Source organism: Dermacentor variabilis, chromosome 2, assembly GCF_050947875.1.
Source record: "Dermacentor variabilis isolate Ectoservices chromosome 2, ASM5094787v1, whole genome shotgun sequence".
Classification (NCBI taxonomy): Eukaryota; Metazoa; Arthropoda; class Arachnida; order Ixodida; family Ixodidae; genus Dermacentor; species Dermacentor variabilis.
Window position 1 is genome coordinate 89,312,348 of NC_134569.1, and position 27,371 is coordinate 89,339,718.

The 27,371-nt window shown below is 43.7% G+C and overlaps 1 protein-coding gene across 2 annotated transcripts; it reads right to left on the bottom strand.

Moving 5' to 3' along the window:
* Positions 1–611: 611 nt before the first annotated feature.
* Positions 612–23,795, bottom strand: LOC142572254 (uncharacterized). 2 transcript variants are annotated; one of them, XM_075681227.1, is made up of 4 exons: positions 22,463–23,795; positions 17,804–17,887; positions 7,107–7,158; positions 612–2,525 (listed from the first exon to the last, which is right to left on the bottom strand). In XM_075681227.1, the coding sequence occupies exons 1-4, from the start codon at positions 23,554–23,556 to the stop codon at positions 2,010–2,012; spliced, it is 1,746 nt and encodes a 581-aa protein (XP_075537342.1). In that variant the 5' UTR covers positions 23,557–23,795; the 3' UTR covers positions 612–2,009. The 2 variants fall into 2 exon arrangements, with proteins under 2 accessions (XP_075537342.1, XP_075537343.1); XM_075681228.1 differs by lacking the exon at positions 17,804–17,887.
* Between the last annotated feature and the right edge of the window lie 3,576 nt (positions 23,796–27,371).

Consider the following 27,371-nt stretch of genomic DNA (forward strand, 5'->3'; position numbering starts at 1 on the left):
GGAGGTTATGTGGAAAAATAAATCCACTTTCCACACTTTGAAATTTGTTCTTCCATTTATTTTTAAAAGAAGTCCCGGATCGATTTGAGCGACCTTCGTACAATACCAAAAAAAGCCACTCTTATTTTAAAGGGACCCTTGGCAAGCCAGAAAAGATGCAATGAAAGACTGGTAGCGATTATGCGTAGCAGTTTCCGCACCAGCTCACGCCGACGTGATGGATTTTTAGAGATTGTCTGCTTGAGCCTAGTAAAACATTTATCGGTCAAAATGTACCACACGTTATTCTAAAAAACTAAAAGACTAAACTTGGAAAGTCAAGAACCTTTACTGAGCCACAACGACCAACTTGTGAATAAATACTTTGAAATCTACGACGTCAAACTGAGGTATCTGCCATGGGGTTCTGGCACAAAATTTGAAACAAGGAACTTATTACCGCAATGAACTTACTACAAACAAGGAACTTGTTTCCGCAGTATTAACGAAAATAGAATTCTTGAATACTTTGCCAATCTAAGCTGATTTGGTATTTCTCTTAAGCATACCTTAAGTGCAGTAAAAAAAAGCTCTTGTTTTAGCAGCAGCACAAATGAGACTTGGACAGAGGGCATTATTCAAAGCACTTTAATGTTTTTGTTGTTGTTGAACTGCAGCAGCTGATTAAAACTAATAAATATGTAAAAAAGCATCACAAACAGATAACCCTATATGTTGATAGAAATCGGAGAGCCGAGTATACCAGCATAGCCAATTGTTTTTTGTCTCATCCCTAACAAAAATATGCATTTTATTGACCCAGGCATAGAAAGTTGCCCAAATACAGCAGTAGAAATGCCATATAAATTATTCGCTTTTGCATCCTATATACAGGCATTACAAGAGCAACCATGTCAAAGATACCAGTTGGAGAAAAAATTATCTAGGCTTCCCAAATGTAAAATAAAGGACGGGAAGGGGGTTTCAATGCTTCAACGAGCCTGCACATTAAACCAAAAACAGAGTAAAACTCGCTAAAAGTGCATTCCCATTAGTCTTTTTCACTGAAGCAAAATTGCTGACTTTACTAAAGCTCGCAGAGAGCTCAACAAGGAATTCCATCTGTCAAAACTTGGTGGGAAAGGAATGGACACAACCCATGCTGAGTACACTATATGCAGTTGGGTCAGAAGATTCTAAAACGACAGGAGGATAGGAACTGCTCGTTAACAGGATGCCTTTTTTTTCTTCAGTCCTTATATTACTGAGAAGCTACAACAAGCCTAACCTGCACACACCTTTCCAGAAAGGGTGCCGGTGTCAGTTTTTCTGTCACTTATCTAGAAACATTAGTCCAATCAGTCGCACCACATGTAACTGACTGCTGTGAGCATTCCAAAACATGCTGACATCTCAATCGTCTCAAGCCAATTCGGCACACACACAAACATATATGCATGTATATATATATGTATATATATATATATACCACACACTTGGGACACAAGCTGCATGTGACCAGACTTTGCTTTTCTTTACATAACAACAAAGGACAAAGCAAAAAAAAAAGTAATAAAGCAATGACTCAGGGGTGCTAGCACCACCAAGATGAGCAAAAAGTACTTTGTGTAAAAAAAGAAACGTGGCAAAGACAGTGACGACTATAGTTTTCCTTAACACATGAGAGACAGAGGCACGACAAGGCTGAGGAAGGTCAAAAAATTAAAAAATGCAGCGAGACAGGGGAAGGGAGCAGAGAGAGAAACGCCACAGAACTTTTTCATCACAGCGCCTCATACTTCTTCCCAGAGAGAAGGCAACAGGGACTGGCTAACTAGGTTGGTCGTCACTATTCCACCCCACCAGTTCACTTGTGGAAAAAAAAGAATGAAAGAAAGCCACACTGTCTATGTACACCTAAGACACTTCATGTATGAAGCACACTGGTCCTTCCTTGTCTTGCATCCCTTTTCATCCCACGGAGTGGTGCTTTCCCGATTAAACTGTTCTATGTACAACTAACACGGAAGCTACGTGGGTGGCGGCTGTTGCAAGGGTTGTTTTTGTTGCTGCTGCTGCTGCTGCGGTAATTGGGGCTGGTGCTGCAGCTGCACAGGTTGCGAAGGCTGCGGTTGCGGCTGCTGATGCGTCAGCTGCTGTGGCTGCTGGACAACCGTAACCAGCTGTGGAACTTGTGGCTGCACTGGCACTGGCTGCATGGCTACAGGTTGCACTGGCGCAACAGGGGCCTGCTGCTGCTGCTGCGGCACCACAACCGGCTGGGGTGGCGCCATAACCGGCTGGGCCACCGCTGCGGCCACTGCCGCTATCGTCTGCTGCGGCTGAGGCAACTGTGGCTGCGACACGGGCACTGCTTGCTGTGCAGACTGAGCCAGTAGGCTCAGGGTCTCCGGTGAAGCACCAGCACGCAGGATACCATTTTCATACTCCAGCTGAGCTATCCGGTCCAGCAGCTCCGTTATCTTTTCTTTAAGCACATCCACTTCCTCACGCACAGCAAACATGAGGTGGCTCTTGACTAAGTCCTTCACGAAAGCAAGAATGCGAACAGTAAGAGCCAGTAGTTACTCGTGCATAAAATGAAAAAGCAAAAGCACACAGGTTAAAGCGTGATGCAGTATGCTGTCTCCAGTGTCCAGCTAATAAACTTGGCAGTACTGACAAGCAAGAAAAACCACATGCTCATTCCAGTGAATCTACACCAGTATCATACATAGGTGCCCTCTATCCATGAGACAAGAACTTATCACTGACTTCAAGGTATGCAGAGTTGTTGACATCTGTGAAACCAATACACTTGTGAAGAACAGCCCTATGGTGGCATTGGTTAACGACATGCTGTCAGAAGCAGCTATCAGTAGTTGCTCTGAAGGCATATAATACTATAGTGCAAATTTTGCTTCTTTTAAATATATTAGTTACTACTAGTGGTAAACAGTTTTTATTTAGAGTCCATGTGTGGAAATAGCAAGTTTTTTCTACCTGCCCATTAAGCATCTTCACAACCTGGTGATATATGCAAATCTTGCCAAAATGAATTCTTTAGTGCATAGCAGAAATAATAAAAAAGAATAATTATAAGATTGATGAAGAAATCCTGACGTTGAGAATTCGATACGCCAAAATTTATATCCCAAAGCATCACATCAGAAATACAAAATGAAAATGAAATATGGGATTTTATATCCCAAAGCTGCAATCGGGCAGCAATGCTGTGTAGCACAGAGATGTAGTAGAGGCTCCAAATTAATTTTGACCACATGGAGTTCTTTAAAATGCGTCAAAAACTTGGTACACAAAGATTTAAAACATTTTTCCACTGCTTCTAATCGGAGTGTGGCCACCTCACCTGGGAGAATCAAACCTGCAACCTTGTGCTCAGCAGCACTATACCAGTCAGAAAGTCATTGCAGCAGATACATCAGAGATGATAAAGCTATCGTAACATCGTAAGCTAAGTTAAGCTAAGATATGTTAAGATAAGTTAAGCTATGACAAAGCTATCGTAAGCGTAAGCTAAGATGAAAACACGAAATTTCATTAAACAGCAATGGTGCAGATATTCGGATTTAGAAAACACTCCCGAGTTCCAGAAAGAAGGCTGGGCTCATGATACAAATGTCATGAGTTGACAACTTTCTGGTGCCCATACTTGAACGATATCTATGCATATACTCACTCTTTCGTTACCATGCCTATACAAAACGATCAACTTGATCGAAAATTTTTCTAGAAGTTGTTAAACATTTATGTTGGAATTCTTCTACTAGCAACGTCAACCACCGTCTGAAATGACAACTGAACTTTAATTATTTGTCATATTTGACCATTTTTGGCAGACTGGCGAGTGTGGAAAAACAAAACACTGGAAGTATTGTAGAAACTAGCGTCCAGTGCTCCTAGCACTTCCTCAAGAAAACAATGTAAATTTCACTTTGGTCAACTCGGCAACATAATTTTTAAATGACAGCAGCAGTAAAGGCAATGAGCTTCTCTTAAGTTGTCTAATTTTTCAATCCAAAGTCAAGGCTATTTTAACCATGTCTCAAACAAAGGTAGATGCTCATGAGTGCTTATTTTTTTAATAATTGTGTTTGACTAATATCGATTTTTCCCACCGTGGGTTGCTTTTACCCATCAATGTTTAGACAGCATATGTACAAATTATTACAAACAATCCTTCCTGTTGTGTGGGGTTTTCGTTCATACAAGAGCATGCAGTCGATTTCAGAGCAGCCTTCAACCAAAGCTCAACTAGCAGTCTAATATCTTACATTATGAACACTGCCAAAGCACATGCCCTTATTCACAATTGAACAGTATTGAACAACATTCCACATTACTGCACAGCACTGTACAGGAACTGAAAAAATCATGTGGAGGCCCGAGCGCTAGTTGAATGCACACTAGGCCACCTTGCTTGCGTGGAAAAGCTTATTGAACACAATAACCAAGCATGTGGAAGCTTCTGCATGCTCCCTGACCTTTGCGAGCCTAAAGAATGCAGTAAAAAACGAACCAGGTGCCTGCTGCAATGAGTAAAAGCAAACACTCCCTGCACAATAGGAACTTACCTGTTTTCACATTTGTGAAGCTACTCCTTTCCTGCACAGCACAGGCATCACTATGGCTAGTAGTGATGCCAACAAACCTTGGATTAATTTTTTTTTTTTTTTTTTGCATGATCTGACAAAATTTGGGAACTAGGAGTCTGGTGCATATTTTGCGTATTTTTGATTTCTTTACTCTCAGTACTAACACTTTAGAACATCGTTGACAGGTTCCCTTTACGTTTATCTGGCGTTAACGTTCCCAATCGAGAATACAAAAATGCCGCAATAGAGTTACGCTCATTTTTTACTGCTTCATACGTTCTCTGAAAACACGATTTCTCGGCACCAACGTTCAATACGTTGCTATACTGCGACCGTATGATACATTTTCCAGTCACTAGATCCCATGTAAACAAGAAAATGCGCGACGCGCGCGCGATCGAGTACAGTATACAGCTGCCCGCCGCGGCAGCTTTACCGCAATACTCGCCCGCCCGATTCGCGTGAAAACGCTGGCGCGGTATTTCGGTACCAGCAAATCTTCTCCGGGGTCTTCGCACGCAGCATTCACAGCTATTACCGCCAATCCTATCGCGATAAGCATCTTCGCCTCTCTTTCACAGCGCGTGATGCCATCGGAAGCGTAGCGCAAGCTTTTAATAGGCATAACCGAAACGCGCCACGTTCCTTGCTGCAGTGCGATCGTATACGTTTTCCGACCACTAGATCGCATGTAAACAAGAAAAGGCGCGAGGCGCGCGCGATCCAGAACAGTATATAGCCGCTCGTCTCACGTGAAAACGACGGCGCGCGCAGTTCCTTATTCCGGTACCAGCAAATCTCTGCCCGGGTCGTCGCACGCCGCATTTACAGCTATCGCCGCCAAACCTATTGCGATAAGCATCTTCATGCGTGGTGTGCAGTGCCACTGATAGCCTACTGCACGCTTTCAGTAGGTGATAATCCAAACGCGCTGCCGTTCCCTTCTGCAGCCGGCGCGATGTGTGGGCATCACGTTTCGCTTCGACGGCATCTGACGTCACCCACCAGCTCGATTTCGTTTCGATTTCCCGTAGACCTTTCAAAAAACACCGCACAATAGGAAAACAACAAAACGCGCCTCGGGCCGCCGGAGCACCACGAGGCAGTGGCGTAGCTAGGTCGTCTGGCACCCGGGGCCCATAGGTCTTCTGTCACCCCCCCCCCCCCCCGGGTGTAGCTGGTGGAAAGAGGGGTGTCTTCAGATGATATGACACCCCCCCCCCCCCACCCTACTGGCCCCTTGCACCCGGGGCCCACGGCCCCCCGGCCCCCCCTGTTGCTACGCCACTGCCACGAGGTCAACGCGCGTCGGCGTCTCGTGCCACGACGATCCGCGTGACGCTTCGCATTACGTAGATGTGAACAATAGTTGAGTGTCGAACTTTTTAGTTACTTCGGATCGTGCGCTTTCCCGGTTAATACGTTTTCTCGCGGCTTTTTTTTTTCATAACGTATGAACGAGGTTGTATTTTGCCAAACACAACAAATTATAAAACAACAAAAGTGTTCCTTGGGGTGCTTCTTTGATATGTCACATAAGAATTCTGAAAGTCTGAGCAATTATTACTGCTATACATCTATTCAAAGCACCAGTGATCAGGCTATAATTTTATGCATCGTGGATACATATTGAGATTGTCACGTCTTGAAATAGAATGTTTAAATATAAAAGCATCGCAAATGAGTACATTTCTAGCTATAAGGAAAGATTTAAAAGTGTGTGCTGTAGTTCTTGTGATGCCAATTAATTGATAACAGTTTTACATCCTTAATCCAAGCCAGCACTATGTGTGAAGAGACCAAAGAGGAGGATTTTGGGCCAATTTTGACAACCAGAGGCGAAGCCCCCACCCTTTTTCCTTTAAGTGCGCGATGAAATCAATGAATGGGTATTGCTACAAAAAAAAAAAAAATTGCACTCAGTGCAATACAACTGCCATGGCAAGGGAACAAATCCATGACTTCATGCTCTGCAGCTGAATAACACAGTAATCAGAGTCTAGATTTAATGATGATGCTATAGATTGTCTAAGATAGTCTAGCATCCTCAGCAACTTCTGCCATTTGTGGACACCAGCTTAACTCATAACGAGCACAATTCTCAGCATATGTGTATTGAAGCTATAAAAATGTAATAACTGTTTGGCGTAAAGACATTTCAAATGGTGGTGTACTGCCATAAGTACAGCAAAATGCTGTGGAATCGTAAAACGAAGCATTTTGTTTCACTTCATGCGAAAAGCATCGCATGCCACAAAGATGCTAAGAAATTGCAATGCAAGCTAACAGCTTTATAAAGTTCTCAAGGCATTTACAAGCGCGAGAATAAATACAAGCATTGCATCTGAACTTGCCTGTCTCCCTCAAACACAAGTGCAATGCAGTGAAGACAACTCTAAATAGTAAAGCTTTGGAAGAAACAAAAGGGTATAAAAAAGTAAGTGTCGCTCTACAATACACAGTGACTGGCAATAGTTCTCCTGACACTTCGCTCCAGAGAGTTCAACTTACCATGGCCTGCTCAATTTTGTTGTCGATTGCCACCGTGCTCCCAGCCGACGTGCTGCGGGAAAAGACAAATGCATCAGCACAATACTGCTTGCTTTCAAAGAGCAATTTTTTTAAAAAATAAGTAAAAGCTAACATGCAAGCAAGTGCCAACTTTTCATATGATTACGATCCAATAAACAGTATGAGTCATGCCCCCTGCTGAAATCCCTACTAATTAAGTGTCTCTTATAGCTAACAAACGTCATATTTAAAATAGAACAAGCATGTTTCTGGTAAAGGTCCCACAAAAGGATACTGCCTGACTGCTGCTAAGGAATGCGGCGCAAAAGCAGTTCGGTATCACAGAATTTATCTGCATAAACATTGCAAAGCTTTACCTAAAGATACGACGGCGACTCACGCGAGACATACTAACTCGATTATCTGCAAGCGTTGCAAAGCTCGAAACAAGGGTCGAGGACTTGCTAAGTGCTGAATTAAATGCACATATCACTGCTACAGATGAGGGCGTGAACAAACAGTGCGCGCTCCGTGGGTTGCACGCAGCTTAAATAACAGCACAAGCAATTGTAAAACGCCGCACGACACGGCCACAGGTAATCGCAGTAGCCTAATTCGCCCTTTTGACAACTTCCCAGCGCGCGTCGGGAGTACCGTAAAGGTGCGTTCCTAGCCATTGCAGACGAACGAGGCGCAATTTCGAAACGAAACTGCTGCGCTGGTGTGTGGATACGAAAGAGCCGCTATCCACAGCTGCTCAGCCGCGGGCTGAGAGCAAAAACCGCACGCCCCGCAGCGAGAGCGGAAGGCGAGGAGGAGGAACCCGCGCGCGATAAGCAAGGTAAGAAACCTCGCCGGGCAGCAGCGCTTACCGAATGAATTGGCGAACGATGCTGTACACCGGATCAGCGGCCAGATACCCCGCTGCGAACGGGGCCGCCACCGCCGCCGAGACCACTTCGCCGCGGCTCATTCGAGGTTCGAGCGCCGTGTTCCTCCTCCGAATGAAAGACCTGACCCACGTTAAACACGTTGCCGGCACGCGCAACTCCCAATCGGCGACAGGCTATCAAAAGTTCGGGGTCGCCGCTGTGTCAACCAGCAGACCGCCGTCGCAGCGGGTACGGGGAATAAGCGAAGAGAGACGTGAGCAGTGCCACACGAGCGCCAGCAGGGACCATTGCCGCAGCGAACGGACTTGATGAAATGCTGCTGCTGCTGCCACCGGCGCTCCGGTTCGATCCGGTTCCAAGCCGGAGCGGAGGAGACGTAGTCGAGAAGGAGAGACGAGCAGCTGCCGCCTGCCTCCTCCACCGCTACAGCAGCAGGGCGAGGGGCGAGAACGAAGCCAGGGGGCGAGGCGCGCAACCCTCCCTACTCCTCCCTCGGCAACCGTAAACAAGCTGCTCCCTGCACGTGGAACGACGAAACAGCGGCGCACGAAGACCGAGTGTAGTAACACGGGACTTCACTCGACAAACATATGCGGCTGGCTGTCACATTCCACTGCGTACTTTCTTTTTTTTTTTCCATTTTTACCGACGAGTACTACCGAACGTCACAGGAAAGCCTGACGCAAGGGTGTTACGACCATCTACCGAAAAGTCGATGTGAAGGCGACCCAGCTACTGAGCTATGGCCGACTATGAATGTCAGCATAGATTGGTCTTAAACTGGTTGACAACAGATTTTTGCGTGAGTATTTAGGTGAAGGTCAGCGCAGACTATGGCTTGAAAATCGTACACTGACGGGCCAACTTTGCTCGATCCATGTGTATGCTCCGAGGCACACTGACTGGTTCCGCCTTGTAATTTTATACATCTGGCTAGCAAGCGACTACACAGTGCACATCTAACCGAGATGAATAACTGAAGCCTACACACAAGGCCGTGAATACGACTACACAGTGAAATAACATGGCTACATAGTGCAAATAACAATGGTCATAAGAAAGTGAAAAACTTTTGTTTCATACCAAAGACACAAAAGAATGATCAAATGTAGTAATATAAGCATTGCAGCCCTCAGTAACTAATGGATGGCACTGAAATTGAACAAGTTTTTGGTCTATCAGGCTTGCTCTTGTGCTTATTGGCTAAACTAGGGCAACAGCTAATTTAGAATAACCTAGCAATTAATATCACATTAAGCAAGTGCAGCTAGGAATTGAGTACACAGCCATATATTTCGAGCATGGCTGAGCTTTTGTTGGCACCTTTCATGTAGTCAGACATTTCTTGAAAGAAAGCGAAACATATAAGAAAAGATAAACATTCCCTTTCAGACATTAGGTTTCAGTACGAAGTTCAGGAAAGCAAACATTAAAGCTTGCAACCATTTGACACGAAGAGTCACAGCGTCAGTCCAGAAAGCACTGACATGGATTCGCAAACAACTATGCCCAATAGAGCACCAAAATTATGTCAGCAAATAAATTTAAATGTTGCCTTGCCAACAATTTATTTGCCTAGGCCTGGATTCTGTATGACAAGTACTAGAATGTGTGGAATGCATCAGCAATTGCTTTATGCACAGCAAAAATACCAGTTCCCTGCAATGACTCAGAAAAGCTTTCATGCCTTGGAATTACACTGCAAAGTAAACATACAGAGGACAGTTAAATGATGCTAAGAACATGTGCTCATGTCCTTTTCAACTATTGTTCACATTATTTTACACTGTAACTAAAAGCCATGAATCGGGTTCAACGAACTTTTCTCTTTTTACGCTCTGGAAAACATCAAAGAAACTTGCTGCATTTCTTTATTAAGAGGTGATGCTTATGGAACACCATCTCATGATGGCCCAGAGCAGAGCTGATGGCGCTAGGTAATGCGTACCAATGCATTTAAAATTGCCCTTGCATGAATGCCAAGCACCAATCCAATTCCAGAATGAGTTACTGCAAAACCTTGGGTACATCTTGCACATGTTCTCACTTCAAATTAGTCTGCTCATGGCGATTAGAGAGGTAAGCATGGGAAATCTGTATTACAGAGCCAGAATCTAACCCGCAGCTCCCCAATCCCGGACTGGAAATTGACTGAGTAAACTGCAAGCATGTGGCGCCCACAAGTGCTTGAACAAGTACAGACACCATTATGTAATGGTAGCGTCTGCTGGATCGTAGTCGCCTCTCCACTAGTGTGAAGTGGCCATATGAGGAAATGCAGAGCTGCTTGATGTGGAACATAAAGTAAAAGGCACCATATATGTGACGCAACGTCACTAATGTAAAGACTAAGGACACAAACACGGGTGATAATGCTATCTAAATGTGAAGATGACGTACATGAATGCATGAGCTATCAAGGAATGTGTCACGTGAAAAGGTGGCCACAAGAAAGCAAAAGTTATTGGTGAGGAGGTCAATGGGGTGAACAGCATAAAAATGTGCACTGCAATGTACTTAACAATTACTGCAAGTTTGTGAACTGTTTTTAAGCTCTGGTAGTTACACAATGTACGATTTGTCATACACACTTGTACATTTCAAAATTTTTTTACCTAAGCTGTCAGTCAACATCATAGGTGGATTCATTTTTCCGGGGGGGGGGGGGGGAGCAGCTTTCCGAACCCCGCCCATATGTATATATCGAAGAATTTTTCACTTAAGTGGCGGCCTTATATGAGTATCTACAAGACCTCATAGCAGGAGACAGTTCAATACCACAGCCCGGGTGCCCTCGCACCACCAAGAAACTGGTGTCTCTCGGATGAGCCATGCGACAAGTGGATTCAGTTAAACATGTTAGGGAGATGCATGTGTTTTTTGCGTACTAAGTCGCACAAATACACATCTATGAAAAAAATCTATGTAAGGCCTTTTGCACTGTCTCCTCGTATGCCTACCGTAATGTTTCCACTGGTGCTTAGTGGTGGAAAGTACCCTTCCTTCTCAGCTTCAGACGGGTCCTGGCAAAGTACCGATAAGCGATGTGCCCACTGTTGTCTATGTTGTTGGTGCTCATGCTGTGTTTCTAGCCAGTGCACAATGTGGCATGTGTAGTCGCAGTAGAAGCGGGCTTGACACATGTTGTCTATTTCTCGTTTCATTGCGGTAGCAATTATATCGACACTCAATGTAAATTTTTGGTGTCGTCAACGCCCATGATGTTCCATATAAAGTCAAAAAGCCACATGAATGAGTGACCCATATACTGTGGGTGCAAGAGAAAGCACGTAACAGTGAGCCGGAAAGCATGGCGGCTTGATGTGAATTATCTTTCCATGCGCTCAATATTAGAGTTGGTTGGAGCTCACGTGATCGAAAGCGCACTTGGGAAAGAGAGCACATGTCTTCTACTCTAGCCCTGCCATAGCTGCAAATGACTGTGTGCAGCGGACACTTAGGCAGCCCACGTGCCGTACCTAATTGTTAGTAATCATTGGTGGATGCAATGATAAAGGGCAAGCAGGCGTGGCGGATAACTTCATGCGTTGTTTTCCTTCCCAGGCTGTCTTTCCGCACCTCTAGTGTTGCAGATCACGCAGTCTACGCTAAACAAAGATAATTGGATATCACTGACAGAAGCCGCCCTGTAGTGGACATAAAAATGGGCAGATGATGCGGATGAATCTAATTTTCAGAGTCGCGGTGAATTGCGCTGTTGGTCGAACCGTTCGCCCCCACTGCTGGCGTTCTTCATAATGCCAGTGTTGTGACAGCGAGTGTTCGTGGTCATCCAGTGAAATATTTACAGCTTCGCAGGGTTCCTGCATTACACTATGCTAGTTATTCCAATTAGTAAATGAAGATTTACTACAATTTATATGGCTGATATAAGCCACATGTGGACTCATGTAAAAGCTGTACTTTTATGTCGCAATTTCAACTAGCCTTACATGGGACCAGGCCATTTGATCTAATTTCTCCAAATACGTGTATGAGATCTGCTGTAAACCATCACGATTGCCTCCTCTCGCTGTCTAGAAGCGACGCAAAAAAGTACGCTGCACGCGAAAATTCGCTTCAGCGCAATCGAAACCAGCACATTGAACATGATTGCTTCTTGGTAGGATGTTTCTTTAAATATTGGAAATCAAGCTAGGGGTGTGACCCTTACACAGCTGCAGCCCTCACATGGATTTAATCAGTAAGAACCTTCCCTTGTGCAATTGTCTTGTGCTACGGTATCAATACTGCTTCGCCTTTCGGTGAAAGTGCAGCCTCTTGTGTGAGTCCAAGTATAAGCGCTGCTTTGCATGACTGCTATTGACTCTGATTTCTTCGAGTGAATTTGGCTTGGCCTCATTTCGGTTACTAAGTGAATTATATATATTTATGACCTATACATGCAAGTGGCGATGTTTTCATTCCTATTAAATGTTGTGCATTACAAGTTTTCTTTTCCTTCATAAGTCGTTGCCATTGCTTACTGAAAAGAGAAGCAATATTGATACACATATCATTCATGTGCATTTCACATTCCGTTGATAAAGGACTCTGCCTAAGCGGTCTCTGAAGCCTGCAAGTTTTTTCTTTTTTTTTCAGGGTCAGAGAAAGCATGCAAAGCAATTTGAAGTGAGGTGAACATACAGCAACATATTCATTCTCTAGGCATTGGCTATCCGTACCATTAGAAATAACTGTTAGTTGGCTACCTCCTAATAAACTTTTTCCTGTGTATATATTTAAATATATTGTGTCTGTACATGGTGTTCATTTTGGAAATTTAAAAAAACGCTGAAGTGAAAAATTACGAATGAGGTAGCCACCGCTGGTGTTTCTAATGCGCTTGTCCTCATACTGCCAGGATTCGCAGCAATAAAGCGAAAGTATGAATTAAACGATGTGCACATCCGCACAAACAGTGATGCAGTAAGCTTTTAGCCACAATAAAATTTCAGGTGAAAAGCTGGAGGCAACTCAAAAGAAACCTCAAATGATGTAGGTAACAGAACTTTAGTAATGACACTTTAGGGAGGGGAGGGGGGTTTTGCCCCCACCGGAAAACTTCGGAGGGGGCTCAGGCCCCGAAGGTACTTCCTCGCCCCATAGTCTGCGCCTATGATAAATATATATATATATATATTTTTCATGTGCAGCTGAGCCTTCATTAAGTATGTGGCCATTTCACATTTCCACCTACATTACTAAAACAAGAATTTATGAATATGAAAGTTTGCACAGTGCCCTTCAGCAATCATTCCACTGAGTGTTATATCATCATGGTGAACTTTGATGTAATACAGCAACCACCCTTTACATTTTGCCATTATGCATTTATAAGGAAAACTGCAGAATGCTAATCTACATTACATTGTATAGGGTACTGACAGTTGAATTGCACATTGACAAGAGGCCAGCCTGGAGCCAAGAGGTAATTTTAGTTTGTCTGTAAAGGTACTAGCATTTGTGGAATACAGGGTTACTAAAGAGGTGTAAGGCAACAACGCTGGTAGCGACACCTGATGACACACGCAGCTTAGTCAGAGAGCATGCAAAGGTAATACTGCAGCGACTCGCACCTTCTACTCAACTGCTGATGTAAAGTGTTCAAAGTGACAGAAGTGTTAAGGTGCAGTACTTTTATGATTTTCCTTCACCGATAACACTGACACACACATACATTTTTCAAACACATTGCTGACGGATAAATTTTCAAAAGATGCCGCTATCAGCTTTGACGCTGCCATTCACGGCTCCGCTAACCCAGTAATGTGCAAATGGTACAACTTTTGCAAGCAAGGTAAAACTCTCTAACAATACTTATGTTAACATTGTAAGAATATTAGTTATTGTTACTAAAGAAAATAAACAATGTTCTAAACATGTATCGACACGTGTGTGCTTATGGTAGGATGATGCTTAATAAGTCATTTCCAGGCTGCTCACAATTTAAAAAAGAAAGTTTAAGCAATTTTCACTAGTCCAAAATAAACGTTTCCTAAAGTGGTTGCTGCTATCTCAAGGAAATAAAGATAACTATTGCAATATATGGTAAAAAGTCTGCTTAGTATATTCCCATTGAAGTTAAAAAATATATATATGCATGGTGTGCTTCAACTCTGTAAACTGTACTTGCTATATTCAAGGGTATAATTAAGGATGGAGTGACTGTTAGTCATCATGCTGGTTTAAAAGATAATCTGTGCATCCGGAAAACATTTCCTAAACACATGTTCTAAGTTGCATTTATAGAGACACTTAGGATACACTGAAAGACTGGAATCATCTACCTGCTGAAGCTGTGCGTCACCCCAGCCATTCATCGTTCAAGGCATTCACTGAAAATATGACCTAAATATGCCCACCCCTCATGTAAAACCCCAAATGGGGTATTTGAGGTATGAATAAATAAATAAATAAATAAATAAATAAATAAATAAATAAATAAGTGCCACCGCAAACTCTTGCTTCAAAAATATTTCTCTCTGCAGAGGTGTCTGTTCTTTCACTCTCTGCTGTCATAGAACCACTTTTGCTATAATTGTTCCTGTATGGGCCCGAGAGCTTTGTTTCGGTTCACCACATTTCTCTATTTTACTTAGCCCATTGCACATATTATTGTCCTCAAAATTTTACGAATCGTGATTTCAGGTTGCACTTTATCTGCTTTGACTATGACTGCCTTTAGTAGTTTACAAGAATACAGCTCTCCCTATTAGTTTCACGCTGTGATCTATGATGGCAGCCCCATACAGCACTGGAATAACAGAAAACTTTTTTGGCAGGATAAGATTGATTACCATTTTGACAAGCCAGTACGCACATGAAAATTAATCCTACACACAGATCCCAAGGAGGTGAAACAAAAACTGCGGCCATGTTTAATTGCAATTCTAAAGAAAACAATGTGTGCTTTTGTCTTAAAAGTACTGTTTACTGACAAAGCATAGGCTCTGTATATAAATATGTATGTGCATAATGTTATAGGAGTACTATTTCTTTAGTAAATTTAATTTGTGTTGCATTGCGATGTTTTCAGTTCAGAGAAGCTTAGAAATACAAATGAAAATTCGAAATAAAAAAGTAGACAGAAAAATAACACACAAGTGGTTGAGAAAGCTATTCTGTGCTAAAGGAGGTGATAAAAGTAAACAAGTTTCAGATTTGAACAGGCGCAGTCTCTGCGAAATAAATAAATCCATTTGCCACGCATTCTATATATTATTTTTCTTCTGTTGTCTACACTGTTCGTTATGTTGCTTAAAAGTAGTTGATTAAAAGTAATCAGCCCAGCTTTGAACCCCCTTGCATGTGCTTGAGAAACATGACCCCAACTTACGAATGATGCACAAGAGCCAAATGCGTATAAACAAAATTTGGAGAATGTTTAGGCTTCACCTAATCTTTAATCTTTAAATGCAATAGCATTTAAAGATCCCCGAGTGCTTCTCACGCCTCCCGGAAACTGCAGCTTATGTAACCGTAACACTTACTGGGAAACGCGGGCGGCGAGTGCTATGCACGAAGGCAAGCTTTGTGGTTCTTTTTTTTACCTCAAACGGCAGCTGGAAAACGCTATTGCGTTAAAAGGGGTTCGTGTTTGAGTTTCCGCGGAACAGAATTATGTTTTCTCGTATATTCAAATTACAATCCAACACTATCATAGTTCAATAAATTCTTTGCACTACACGGAAGGCCTGCATGGTTGGGTATGCATGATTTGGAATTATTCCAGAAACGGCGGTCGAAGTGGTATGCTGGGCACCAATGTCAGATTTTCTGCTACATGGGGCCTTTAATGCTATCGCATTAATATGTATGTCTAGGATAACTTGACAAGGACTGATGTGCAGTCTTGTTCATATAGCATTGTAAAAGGCAACAGGGCTGAATGAATGTCATCCCTTGTGAAGTTCATGTCTAGGATAAGGCCAGACAACTCTCTCTACACAGCACCTTCCCACCCAAACTGCCATGCTTCATTACAGAACATTTATGCATTAGAATTCCCTGTCACTTTACTTTTGTGAGCCACACCAAATTCAGTCACAACGTTATGTGAAGCATTCGCAGGATACGTTTGTCTACAAACACTGATGTTTTCATATTAATCAATTTTTCCATGTTCTCTCTGACCAGCTTGGCAAAATATCGCCTTGCTATCTGACATACTGCAGCCCTTGGGGAAGTGCAAACAATGGTTCCCTAATTATAATAAGAAGCAAATTATAATTAAGACCAAGGGAATGCACAAACCTAAACAAGTGTGAAATGTCGCACCTACTGCCCCAACCCTTTGAACAAATTCAGCGTTTTCAAAATTGGGAGATCAGATCAAACTGATTTCTTTGGCTCAACAAGGAAATATTTAAATATTGTTTTTATCTCATTAGATTGGAAGGGGCAATTTTTCTGAGCGACTATTCTGAAAATTCACTGACAGTTCCAGTTTTCTCTCAACAGTAGACACTCTTAAAAATTCCCAGTTGAAACAGCGCATAAGGTGTTGTGCAATGATTCGAAACATTGGTGCTAATAGAAATTACATAAGGCATCTAATTTTGCAAAGCAGAATAAACACGCTTTCAGGCCAAAGTAAAGGATCAAATGAAATACAGAATATGTTCTGTTTGGATAAAAGCAAAAGGTTCCTCAAGTACGCAACAATGCCCAAGTGCACAAGGGGGACAATTAGTGCCTTAGGTGTCCCCCAGGACACTGTCGTAAGTTCTCTCCTTTCTTTAATATGTATTAATAGTGCACCTAATTACATTTATTCTAGCATTGTCTCTTTGCAGATGGCTGCATCATTTACCATTCGATAACTGACCCTACTGACAAGCTAGCCCTCCAGCATGATATGAAACCAGTTGATCAGTGGTGCAGAAGTTGGCTAATGGTATTGAGCATTAACAAAATAACAGTCGTTTTCTTCCACAGCCACAAAATTTATGAACCACATAAATACTTGCTCAATGGGACTATTTCGAATACTGACTACTAAATGCCTGGGCATCACTGCTTGTCACAATTTAGATTTATCTGCACAAATATCAAATGTTACTAATAGTGCTAACCATACCATTAGCTTTCCTAGGCATAACTTAATCTCATGCCCTCCCTCAGTCAAGCTACTAGCCTAATCAACCTTCGTAAGACTGAAATAAGAATATGCATGCACAGTATGGGGCCCATACCAATGTAGCCTGATTAACACCATTGAATCCATGCAAAATTGTGCCGTCAATTTCACCTCCTCACAATACTCCCAACTAACAAGTGTCAAGCTCATCTACCTTATCTTAAATGTGTTCTAAAATATCTAGACTGTGTCTCTTCCAGAAATTTGATAATGGTCAGCCAGCTAACAGCCGTGACGTCCGACCACTTCTCTCACTGGAAAATATACCCGCGACAACGGCTCATCTTCCTTTTTCATATGAATGGCCAAGGACTGGAACATCTCCCTACACACATCATCCAGCACAGCAATCACACACACTTCAAGAGTGACACAGAATCATTATTGCAGAAGCCTTATATCACCCACGCCTCATGTAAAGCCCCATTCTATGGGGTCTTTGAAGTATTGTGAATCAAAAATGATTAACATTAATGCAGTTGCAAAGCTGCATGAGCTTAATGGTATTCAGCAAATTTCTCTCCATGACAGCAACATTCATTTCTGGTGAAATCACCCATGGCTACTTTCACCTATGCCTTAAGCTTCATAAGCGAAACAGTTACAAATATCATGCATGCGCGCTACACACCTTGGTAAGTCTAGTACCCGTGGATACTTACAGGAGCAAATCATGCACCTTTGCCTTGTGACCACCTTTGCCAAAGGGCAACCGGGAGGGAACCCTTGCCACTTGGCCAGGAAACCTTGAGGAGCACACACAGACGCTCAGGTCGAAACGAAGGATTGTCACAGCAGCTCTTAAAAACTGCCCACACAAGAGCCGACAAATGGTGAAGCACGATGACAAGATACAAAAAAAAAGAAAGGTTAGCTCGGCACGACAAGGCCTGCCCCTCGTTGACATACCACCTCACCAAGCTTGAGAGCCAGATGCAACCAATCGATCCACAGGCAATGGAGTGGGGGACAGTTTGTAGAGAATGAGGGAGTGAGGGGGGACCTGCCTTGCACTGCACAACCCACAACAGAGGAAGCCAGAAAGCCAAGCAAAAGCAGCAGCATTGTGGAGGTTGGACAAGAGCTGCTGAAAAGTGCAACCTCCAGGCAAGACGGCAAGTCACTGTGCCCACTCCGCCGAAAACTACAGCCCAAGCAAGACAACGCCAAGCAGGCAGTAAATGAGTCCAGCCACAATTCCTCCATCCAAACAGTCATACCTGGACGACAAATGCAAGAAACAAGAAAACAGGCCTCAAGCAGTTTGGCCAACTAACAATGCTCATTAAATATCTTGCAGCCATCATATGCTTATTCAGTTTCGTATGCCAAATCGAAAATGTTACATAAAATATGATGTGGTGCTAAAGCAAACAGGTTCCCACACATTATCTGAGCAGCTAAAGAGAGCTTCAGTGCCACAAGTCGAATAGTTCCAATGCTTTTTAAAGTCAAATGTGTGCCACAGTAGCGAGAAATGCCGAGGTTCTCAAACTCCGTTTTTCTATGCACAATGCAAATACCTATTTCACAGAAGAGCCCCTTTCATATTTAAAGGTTGGGTTTCGGGAGAATGAAACTAAGGTTGAAGCGAAGGATTATAAGATGAAAAATATGCATTTCTAATCGGTATGCACTTTCAAAAGAAATGAAAGGCAATGATTCAGAATTTGCTATGTCCCTCAAATATGTATTGCTACACAGCATTACAAATGTAAATGCATACGACTAATGCAGGCTTGTGAAATGGAAGATTAAGATGGAGTGCATTGCTGAAGTGAAGTGGCATCAGCCTGTTGTTACTAGTGATAGATGACCTAGGACGTTGGTTCTGATGCCCACACATGGCAATAAGTGCACATCTTGTTGGCAAAGATGTAGTCAGAATCAGTCACCAAAGGCTACACAGTAGTGATAAATCATAAGCTGTTCATCACTGGAAATGGTCCAAGTGTGGAGATTACACAGTGCTATCACCTAACATGGTCACGCAATATGCTATTTTCTAGTAGAGCTACTGCTTGTACTAAAGGTTGCCCACAAAGGCCAAAATCTACTTCCAACATGAAGGCTGAGCTGTAGGAAAGAGTACATTTTATGCTGCTTGCAATGGAATGGTGCCAAATTAATTTAGAGATAAGATGCAGCAGACTTAAAAACATCAACAAAATCTGAGGTATTGCTAAAAGAACGGTTAAACTACCGGAGAAAAGAAAATGGGGGAGGGGGCTGCAGGTGCAGGCACATTTGTTAAGGTAATGAACTTATCTGGTCACCAGCTTTGCACCAAAACATCTATATTTTTGCATTCTGTTAAACATTACAGCAGAGGCCTAGCTTGAGTGCATGAAGTCGACCTGAAATGATGAACTTAAACTGAGTCTTCATCACTTCAGAATGAAGGTTGTTCGGATGAAGTCATTAACAAGAGCCCCACAACATGCAAAATGCTTAATTGCAGCCAACAATACTGAAGCTCACATGCCTGATGTGCTGCCAAACTGATCAGGTATGCTCTAGTGGAAACAAAATAGTACAAGATAGCTGGCATGAGGAGTCTAAGGTCAATGTGCAAGTTCCCATCGTAAACCAGACTGTTGCTAAACATGAAAAAGGAAGAAAGTGTAATCAGCCACCTACGCCAAACATTATTGATGTCCCTCTGCATTCCTCTAAGCAAAAAAGAAAAAAAAAAAGGATATGAGAAAAACGTAAAAAGGGTAGGTAATTTATAGCCTCTCATAATGAACAGATCTGACCATTTATGTAGTGAGACAGTCCAAACATCTTGCAGTGTACAAAGTTTGGCCATTCAATTAGGATTCAACATTACACAAACAGCACAGATGATTGGAGGAAACAGAATGCAACACAGCCTGCTGTGTCACCCATCTCACTTTCTTCTGTTGCCTGTGGTGTTCGTATAGCACCACGTCCTGTATCTTGTGGTACGGCTTTAAGGTTTTTATCCCTTTACGCACAACTTCAGATGTTAGGACAAAGATACGGATCACAGAAAACATTAAGTACCATGCAGCATTCTTCCAAGCCTCCAAGGCTAGGTTTAATGAGTTCTCTCGAGGCAACAAGATGTACTAAAGAGCTATCAGGTGGCATTATTCAGTGCAACAGAGCATCAGAAGAGCATGCAGCACAGCATGCAAACCACAAAACCCATTGGCACCCTGTGTAAGGAACCCACAACACCACCAGAGCTTGAATCACTAGTTGCAGAGCCGTCACCAAAGTTCTCTGTTTCCGGCTAGTGGTCCAACTCCCAAACAAATAAGGCAACACATAGCAGGACTATCAGTCATTAAACTATACTTAATTAGTGCAGTGGCTCTGCTAGAGGTCTTGCTTTGAAATAGTGTCAGACTAGGCAAAGCACCAATATGCATGCCCCCATGTCAATCATCAGACTGTTTCAGCTAATTGCTCAGAGAAGCAAAACAAAATAAGAAAAATGCTATGCTGTTACCCAAACCATTCTGTCGTGACATAGCAAGTGCCCTTTTGCTAAATTCTTCAGGAAGAGAGTAGTCGTTATGATGAAAGCAGAAGCCAATGCGGTGGTATGATCACTATGGTGGTATGATCAACACAAACCCTTTATGAGCCATTATAACACTGGCAATAACAACATAGATTTTTTCTAATATCCTTCCCTTTGTTCATGCTGGCTAGAAGATCCATTATTAAATGGATCCTCTTTTTTTTAAACAGCACTGAGAATCTATAGAAACAAAAATGTTTTCTTCCTATCACAGTCCTAAGTACAAACTTATGAGATAACCATTAAAACCTTTAAAATTTTTTATATTTCTTATGTGTATGCAGTAAAAGTTATCTGTTATGCTTCACACTACAATTTAAGAGAAGCAGTGTGGTATACAGCCCACTTAATAATTGTGTAAAATGAACACTGTTCCCAGTAGGCCAACTGAGAGCACAGATGGCCACTATAAGCAGGATATCTTAATGTCATGAGTAAGCACAGAAACCTGTTACAAAGCAGAACTCAATGCAGTCACATGCAAACATTTAACATTACAGCAAATGATGCCTTAAAATGATAGTGGTGACATCTCGTAAATGAGGAGTACCAGCCAAGTGCAAAGCTTATGCAAGTCTTTGTAAAGCTGCCTTTATGCTTTTTATTAGCATCACTGTATCGATGTGAGAAACAAGCACAAATAAATCATGCACAGTATATCAAGAAGTTTAGCAGCTATTCAACATGCTAACTTTCTGCAATAAGGCATGCAATACTTAAAACTTTATTATATGCACTGGAAAAGAAATACTGTCTATGGGATTCAACATGCCTAGGTGTTATATAACAATCATCAGAATTACGATGTGTTATCCTTTTTTATTATATTATTTGCTGCCAGCTACTGTTCTTACTATGCTGATGCCACCACTTTGTTAAAATCCATTCCCACTCTGAAAAGCTGTTAGTTGGCTTATTGTGTTTCCTCATTTCCTCTAATGATCGGAAAATTCTAAAGAACCAATGCTAAGCCGAGATTAGGTTGCCATATCTCAATGCTTTCAACCGTGGATGCTTCTTGCAATCCAACTAGCAACACACGCCACCTCACATTTTTATTCCGAATGTAGACACCTAAGTGGCTTAACAAAATGTATGAATAGTAATATCCAGCTCCCTTAACTTTAACCTTATTTTGATACTTCACTTTTCTCGCATAATGGCAAACTAAATAATGGTGCATATCTTTTGTTGTGGCAATTACCTCCCTCCCTCCCAACCCCAATTAGCATACTTTGGCCCCACGGTGGAGCTACTTCTGAATTTGGAACAATGAAAACCTCACAGTATTGTGATGGCAGAAATTTTCCAAGCAGCCATACTTCAAGTCACCTGCTTCAATGCATACTCTAATACAAAATAATAATAAAAAAAAAGGATGCAATCACGCTAACACTGAGGACGGTTGCTTTCGAAATACTCTAACGAATATGGAAATCGCCACCGTGACGCACAAGTAAATGCAAGAACATCTGATCATCAGTGCAGTGTCTGGATCTAAGCTCGACGAACGGCAAGGAATGATAGCATGGCTGGTATGTCTTGGTTGGGTGAGCACGGCTCGGCGCACGTCCCCTCAGTAACTAGAGCCGCAGCAAGCCGTGCAGTTACCGAAACCGCGAGCACCCATGCGTTATCAGCAGATGACCTCGCACACGTTAGCGCTACGCATCGCAGATGCGACGGCTGAAGATGGGATGAGTCACGCCGACGTGACCGGCGGCGCCTCGCGAGATTGTCGGGGGCAACAAACGTGTACACGAACCTCTCGGAGTCTTCCTCCGTGGCTGACTTGTTGGTAGCGTTCTCGGGAATGGGCTCGACGGCCTGGGCTGCAGCAGCGTCGGCTGCGACAGGCGGCGGCTGCTGCTGTTGATGCTGCGGTTGTTGTTCAGGTACCGGTGCTACCACCGCCGCCGGCTGCGGCGGGGCAGCCGTTGCGGGTGGCTTGTCGTGCACTGCTGTCGCCTGCGGCTGCTGTTGCTCGGCAATCGGCTGGAGCACACTTAAGGGCGAGGCCCCTTGACCACCCGCAGACACTGGCAAAATGATGCCGTACAGAGGCCCGCTCTGTTGGCTGTTGGCCGGGTACGTCTGGCCAACGGGAATTTCGTACACGTGGGCCACTGACTCGTTGGACACGGCCGGCGGCAGGTCCGCGGCGGCGGTGCCGCTGTCGCGCTCTTCGCCGGCCTTGGCATCGGTCTGCATGGCAGGCGGGTCGACAAAGTCCATGCATAGCCAGCGTCCTCGGCCGAACGGCTCCGAGCTGACGATCTTAACCACCTTGAAGCGCCGCTGCCAGTGGTCAGGGTTGATGGGGCCATCCGTCGTGCTGGGCGCCGCGGGCGTGCCGGCCACTATGGTTAGCGTGCCCGCAGCACCGGTAACCACCGCCGGAGACACAGTCACCGCGGCCAGGCCGCCCGACGGCACGGGATCGCTGGGCGCAGCACTGACCGCCGCCGTCACCGGCTCGGTGGCGGCCTCCGTGGGGGCGGGCGGCGCCGGCGCTGTCGACGGCGTGTTGTCTTCCGTTGGTGACAACTGCTCCGTGTCCGTCGTCTTAGAGCAATCCAGGATGTCGGAGCTCAGGTCCTCTGTGTGGCTTTCGTCCAAGTCGTCGGCACTCTCGTCACCGCCGTCGTTGCTTAACCGGGACCCTTGCACGGTGACGCTGGTGATTTGAAACGACGTCGGCTTCTTTTTCGGACCCGCGGTATCCACAGATTGCACCAACGTCCTCGGTTCGCCGGGGCTGCTGCCATACATTGTAGTTGGTGTTATTAAGTCTACTTCGGCGTTATACAGTCTTCCAGTACTGTTGCCAATGCCATCGCCACAGATTTTGTCGGCCATGATTACCTCCCGACAGAGGGAGTGTTTCTGTCTTTTTTTTTTCACCACCGAGTGGATAGTTTACCACTCCTACCTCGGACCAAATACTCTAAACTTTACAGCCATTATAATTATTGACATTCACAAGAAACAAATTGAAGTCGCCGTACAAGGCGCTAAAAATTCGTGACAGCAACTAACACTCTGACTGTCCCGTCGTGTTACTTCGCCTAGCCCACTTCTCAACAAAAATGGCGACCATGTGTTGCAATGCATCCTGGGAATTTATATTTTATGTTGCCAGCATTAACAAAAAAATGGCGAAATTTGCGTGAAATATCAAACATACCAAAAGCATAATCTTTAATCGCTTTGTTAGTGCTAAAAATTGTTTTTATACTTATTTTAAAGTTATTACGAGCTATCTTTTATGCTAGTAGGCGTTTTAAGCTAATTAGCGTTTAAAACTTGTTTATAATGCTTTAAGAAAAGTTTATTTAAAAAGCTACTCAATAAGCAATAATTATGTAAAAATATATGAAAATAAGTAGGTATAGATCATTTTTGTAAGTCACACAATCATTTTTCATACGCCACTTTTTGTGGCGCCACCAGTACTTGTCAAGTGCCGCCATCTTTAAGAGGACTAGTCGGCACAACAACGCCAGAGGTCATGATTCTAGGCACTGTAGCTAGGCTGCCGCGCGTGCGGAATTTCTGCCATGCGCACGCTCGCTGCTGAGGGCTGATACCAATTCACGTTTTCTAAGCAGACACTGCAGAAACGAAAACGTTAGGAACGTTGGGATTAGGCATCTTTCTGTGCAATGAAATCATTGATATGGAGCCTTAATTCATACACACGCCCCTACATTTGTGAAAAGTATAGTGTAAATTAGATGTTATGCTTGTCCTATACAATGCGCTGCTTATTCAACTGCGTCTAAGCAAGACATTTTTTTTTTCAGCTTTGATAGTGGGCTAAGTATGACGTTTACTGGACCGTCATGCATGCATCCTTTAGGAAATTTTGGAGACGAATTATCTTAACCAGATACGACGTAAGTGCTATTACTCGCCAAAAATTTCGCGTTGAAGAAAATATTCAAAATGATAATTAGTGATCCTTTTTAATGAGCTAACTGGACATTGTGATTTCTCACGCATGCTACTTCCACCCGCCTTCTCCATAAATATACACCTGACAAAGCGGGAAAACGCTGTAGCAACGGCAGTTTTATTTTATTTTTATTTTTTTTGCGCTCGTTTGATGTAAACCCTCGAAACGTCCTAACACGATTAATCAGGTAGGCATTGGCAATGTTGCTAAATATGCTGCAGACGTGTGGATAGGATGTTTTTGCGTCGACATGAATCATCACATGCTTCTTACGTGAGCAACAACTCTCATTTCTTAGGGGAATGCAGATCCTCCTGGGTTTCGTAAGGTTTCATCAGGTTTCATCCTGTGCAGCCGTAAAGGCCCCAATAGCTCGGTGCTCCTGGCACCTGTCGCGGTAGCGCAGTGTCATGCTGAGCTTGAGGTTGCAGGTTCGATCCCCACTTCAATGACCGCATATCGGTGGGGGCAAAATGCGAAAACACTCGCATATTTACATTTAGGTGCGCATTTGTTAGAGGAAACGGAGAGAAGTCGGCCTGAGGTAATAGCCCCCTAGCCTACTACCATGCTCAGAGGGAATGGGAAATAAGAGAGAAAGGGGGCATAGGAGGAGCAATACGATGATGACAGACCAGGGCGCGATTTTATTCACGCTCATTTCCGAAGGACCCGTTCACAAGCCTTAAAGCCAAGCCCGCGTTAATGAAAAATTCTGAGAGAGCCTTGATGACTCAATCTGTTGAAATGGTGTCCGGCCAAGGAGCTATATATAATAATACTTTTGCCTGTTGCCAATTGGGGCTAACAAAAGGGCAGCAAGCACTGAAATGATACATAGTCGACTTTGAAGGGCACAAAAACAGCTTGTTTAAATACCTACACTTACAGCTAAGCAATACTATTAAAAAAAAAAGAAGCAAAGAAAGAAATGTTGGCATTCAAGCAAAGCTGCATGGCATCTTCAATTCGGTTTCGGTTTATCTTTTTAACTGTTGAGGCTTCAGCCGTAATGCACAAGCCAGAGGTCAGTTATATCAATGACTTTTTTTTTTTACTATTGAGTTTGCACGAAGCAACAAAAGTACCATACGCCACACACATGAGTCTAATGTATTTGTTTATTTTGATGGTGGCGTGCTACATATTGCAAACTTAAATAACTTTATGAGAGCTGTAGTCTAGCTCCTCCTCGGCTGATGAGGTGGAGTATGGAAGAATAATGAAGTACAGAAAATGCAAAAACACAATATAGTGTTTTAAATGTCGTTCACCTTGTCCCATCATCTTGGTCTTTAATGGTGTTAATCGTGTAAGGGTTTTCTATTCCTCTTTTCCCGTCCCCAATAGTAGGGTCAACCACACGCATTTACGGTTAACATCCCTGCCTTCTCTCTTTCTTTCCTCCTCCTAGCCGTGTATGGGAAGATTTTCCGGGTGCATCATTTCCACAACACCCAGAAACAGTTCAGTGGGAAGCGGGGGGGGGGGGGGGGGGGGGAGAGGAATAAGCGCGCCTGATCCATATCTGTTCATCCACTTCCTACCTCAGCTGCGTCGCACTAGACCTTCAAGTTGCTCCCATTTTAGCTAGGGACTTCACTTTTGGTCCAGTGCAATCCGGCTAACCTCAGTCTCCACATGGTGATTGTATGACCGTTCAGGTGGCTCCTGGGCGCCCTCGTACAATCCTCGCTGGTACGTCGCCTTTTCTTTCCTTTCGGCTTTGTTCTGTCGCCAGCAACACTGTTCAACGAACTTCTTTCTTTCTTTCTTTCTTTCTTTCTTTCTTTCTTTCTTTCTTTCTTTCTTTCTTTTTTTCTTTCTTTCTTTCTTTCTTTCTTTCTTTCTTTCTTTCTCCGAAGCTATAAGCAGGATTCTTCGGCTCAATCATTCCAAGCTTGTGAGGGACGACACCACCAGCCCAGGATCAGACAGCGACGGTGTCCGGGGCCCAGGCTAATGTCGCCTCCCCGCCCTCCAGTCAACACCACACATCTGCTCGACCCTCCCAGGCATAGGGTGCGGCTTTCTGGCATAACGCCTCGCGACGCTGTGCAGCCAGCTTTACAAACTTTTTTTCATACATGTGTTATTTAGTAAAGTGCCAAAATCACACGAGCAGTGTGTTTTCTCAATTACGAATAAAGAGATAAATGAAGGGCTCCAAGAAAAGTGCGCGAGACAAAACGCTACAAAGCCAGACGACGCATGTAACAGATTTGTAGTAGCGCTGTAGCGGTGCGCGGGAGACGTTATGATATATGCGCCTCCTTTGGCGTGCGTTTTGCCTGATGAGTAATTTCAGAGGAGCTGGTCTTTCCAGTTGCCACTACCATGATCAACGCGCATAACGTCATATTCCAAGCCACCTTGTCGTGTTCGCGTTCCCAAGGACAAGGCTACCTCGATAAGAATATAAGTCCAGCTCTCCCTCAAACGTAGAGGATGAAGAATAAGGTAAACGCATGCTTCAGTTACCGAACGACACACCATGAGGCCAGAACAGCGGATAGTTGGGAAGAAGTTATAACAGCGGATAAAATACAATGACGAATAAGCCAGATGACGAGCTAAAGGAACCCAGAGCGGCAGCGAAAACCCTGACTTTGGCGACATCAGTATTGATCACCACGCAGGCCGGCAACCACTACTGAGGTCATGCTCCCCCAGACGAAGCAACAATTAACCGGCGGGCATGCGCAGACACACCCCT

What these genes read in the sequence shown, in the direction of transcription:
- LOC142572254 (XM_075681227.1), bottom strand. Translation starts at nt 23,556, where the DNA reads ATGGCCGACAAAATCTGTGGCGATGGCATTGGCAACAGTACTGGAAGA. An exon ending in AAGGTGCATGATTTGCTCCT is followed by an intron (nt 7,159 to 17,803) that starts GTAAGTATCCAC and finishes CTTTTCCCGCAG; the next exon opens with CACGTCGGCTGGGAGCACGG. An exon ending in ACAAAATTGAGCAGGCCATG is followed by an intron (nt 2,526 to 7,106) that starts GTAAGTTGAACT and finishes GCTTTCGTGAAG; the next exon opens with GACTTAGTCAAGAGCCACCT.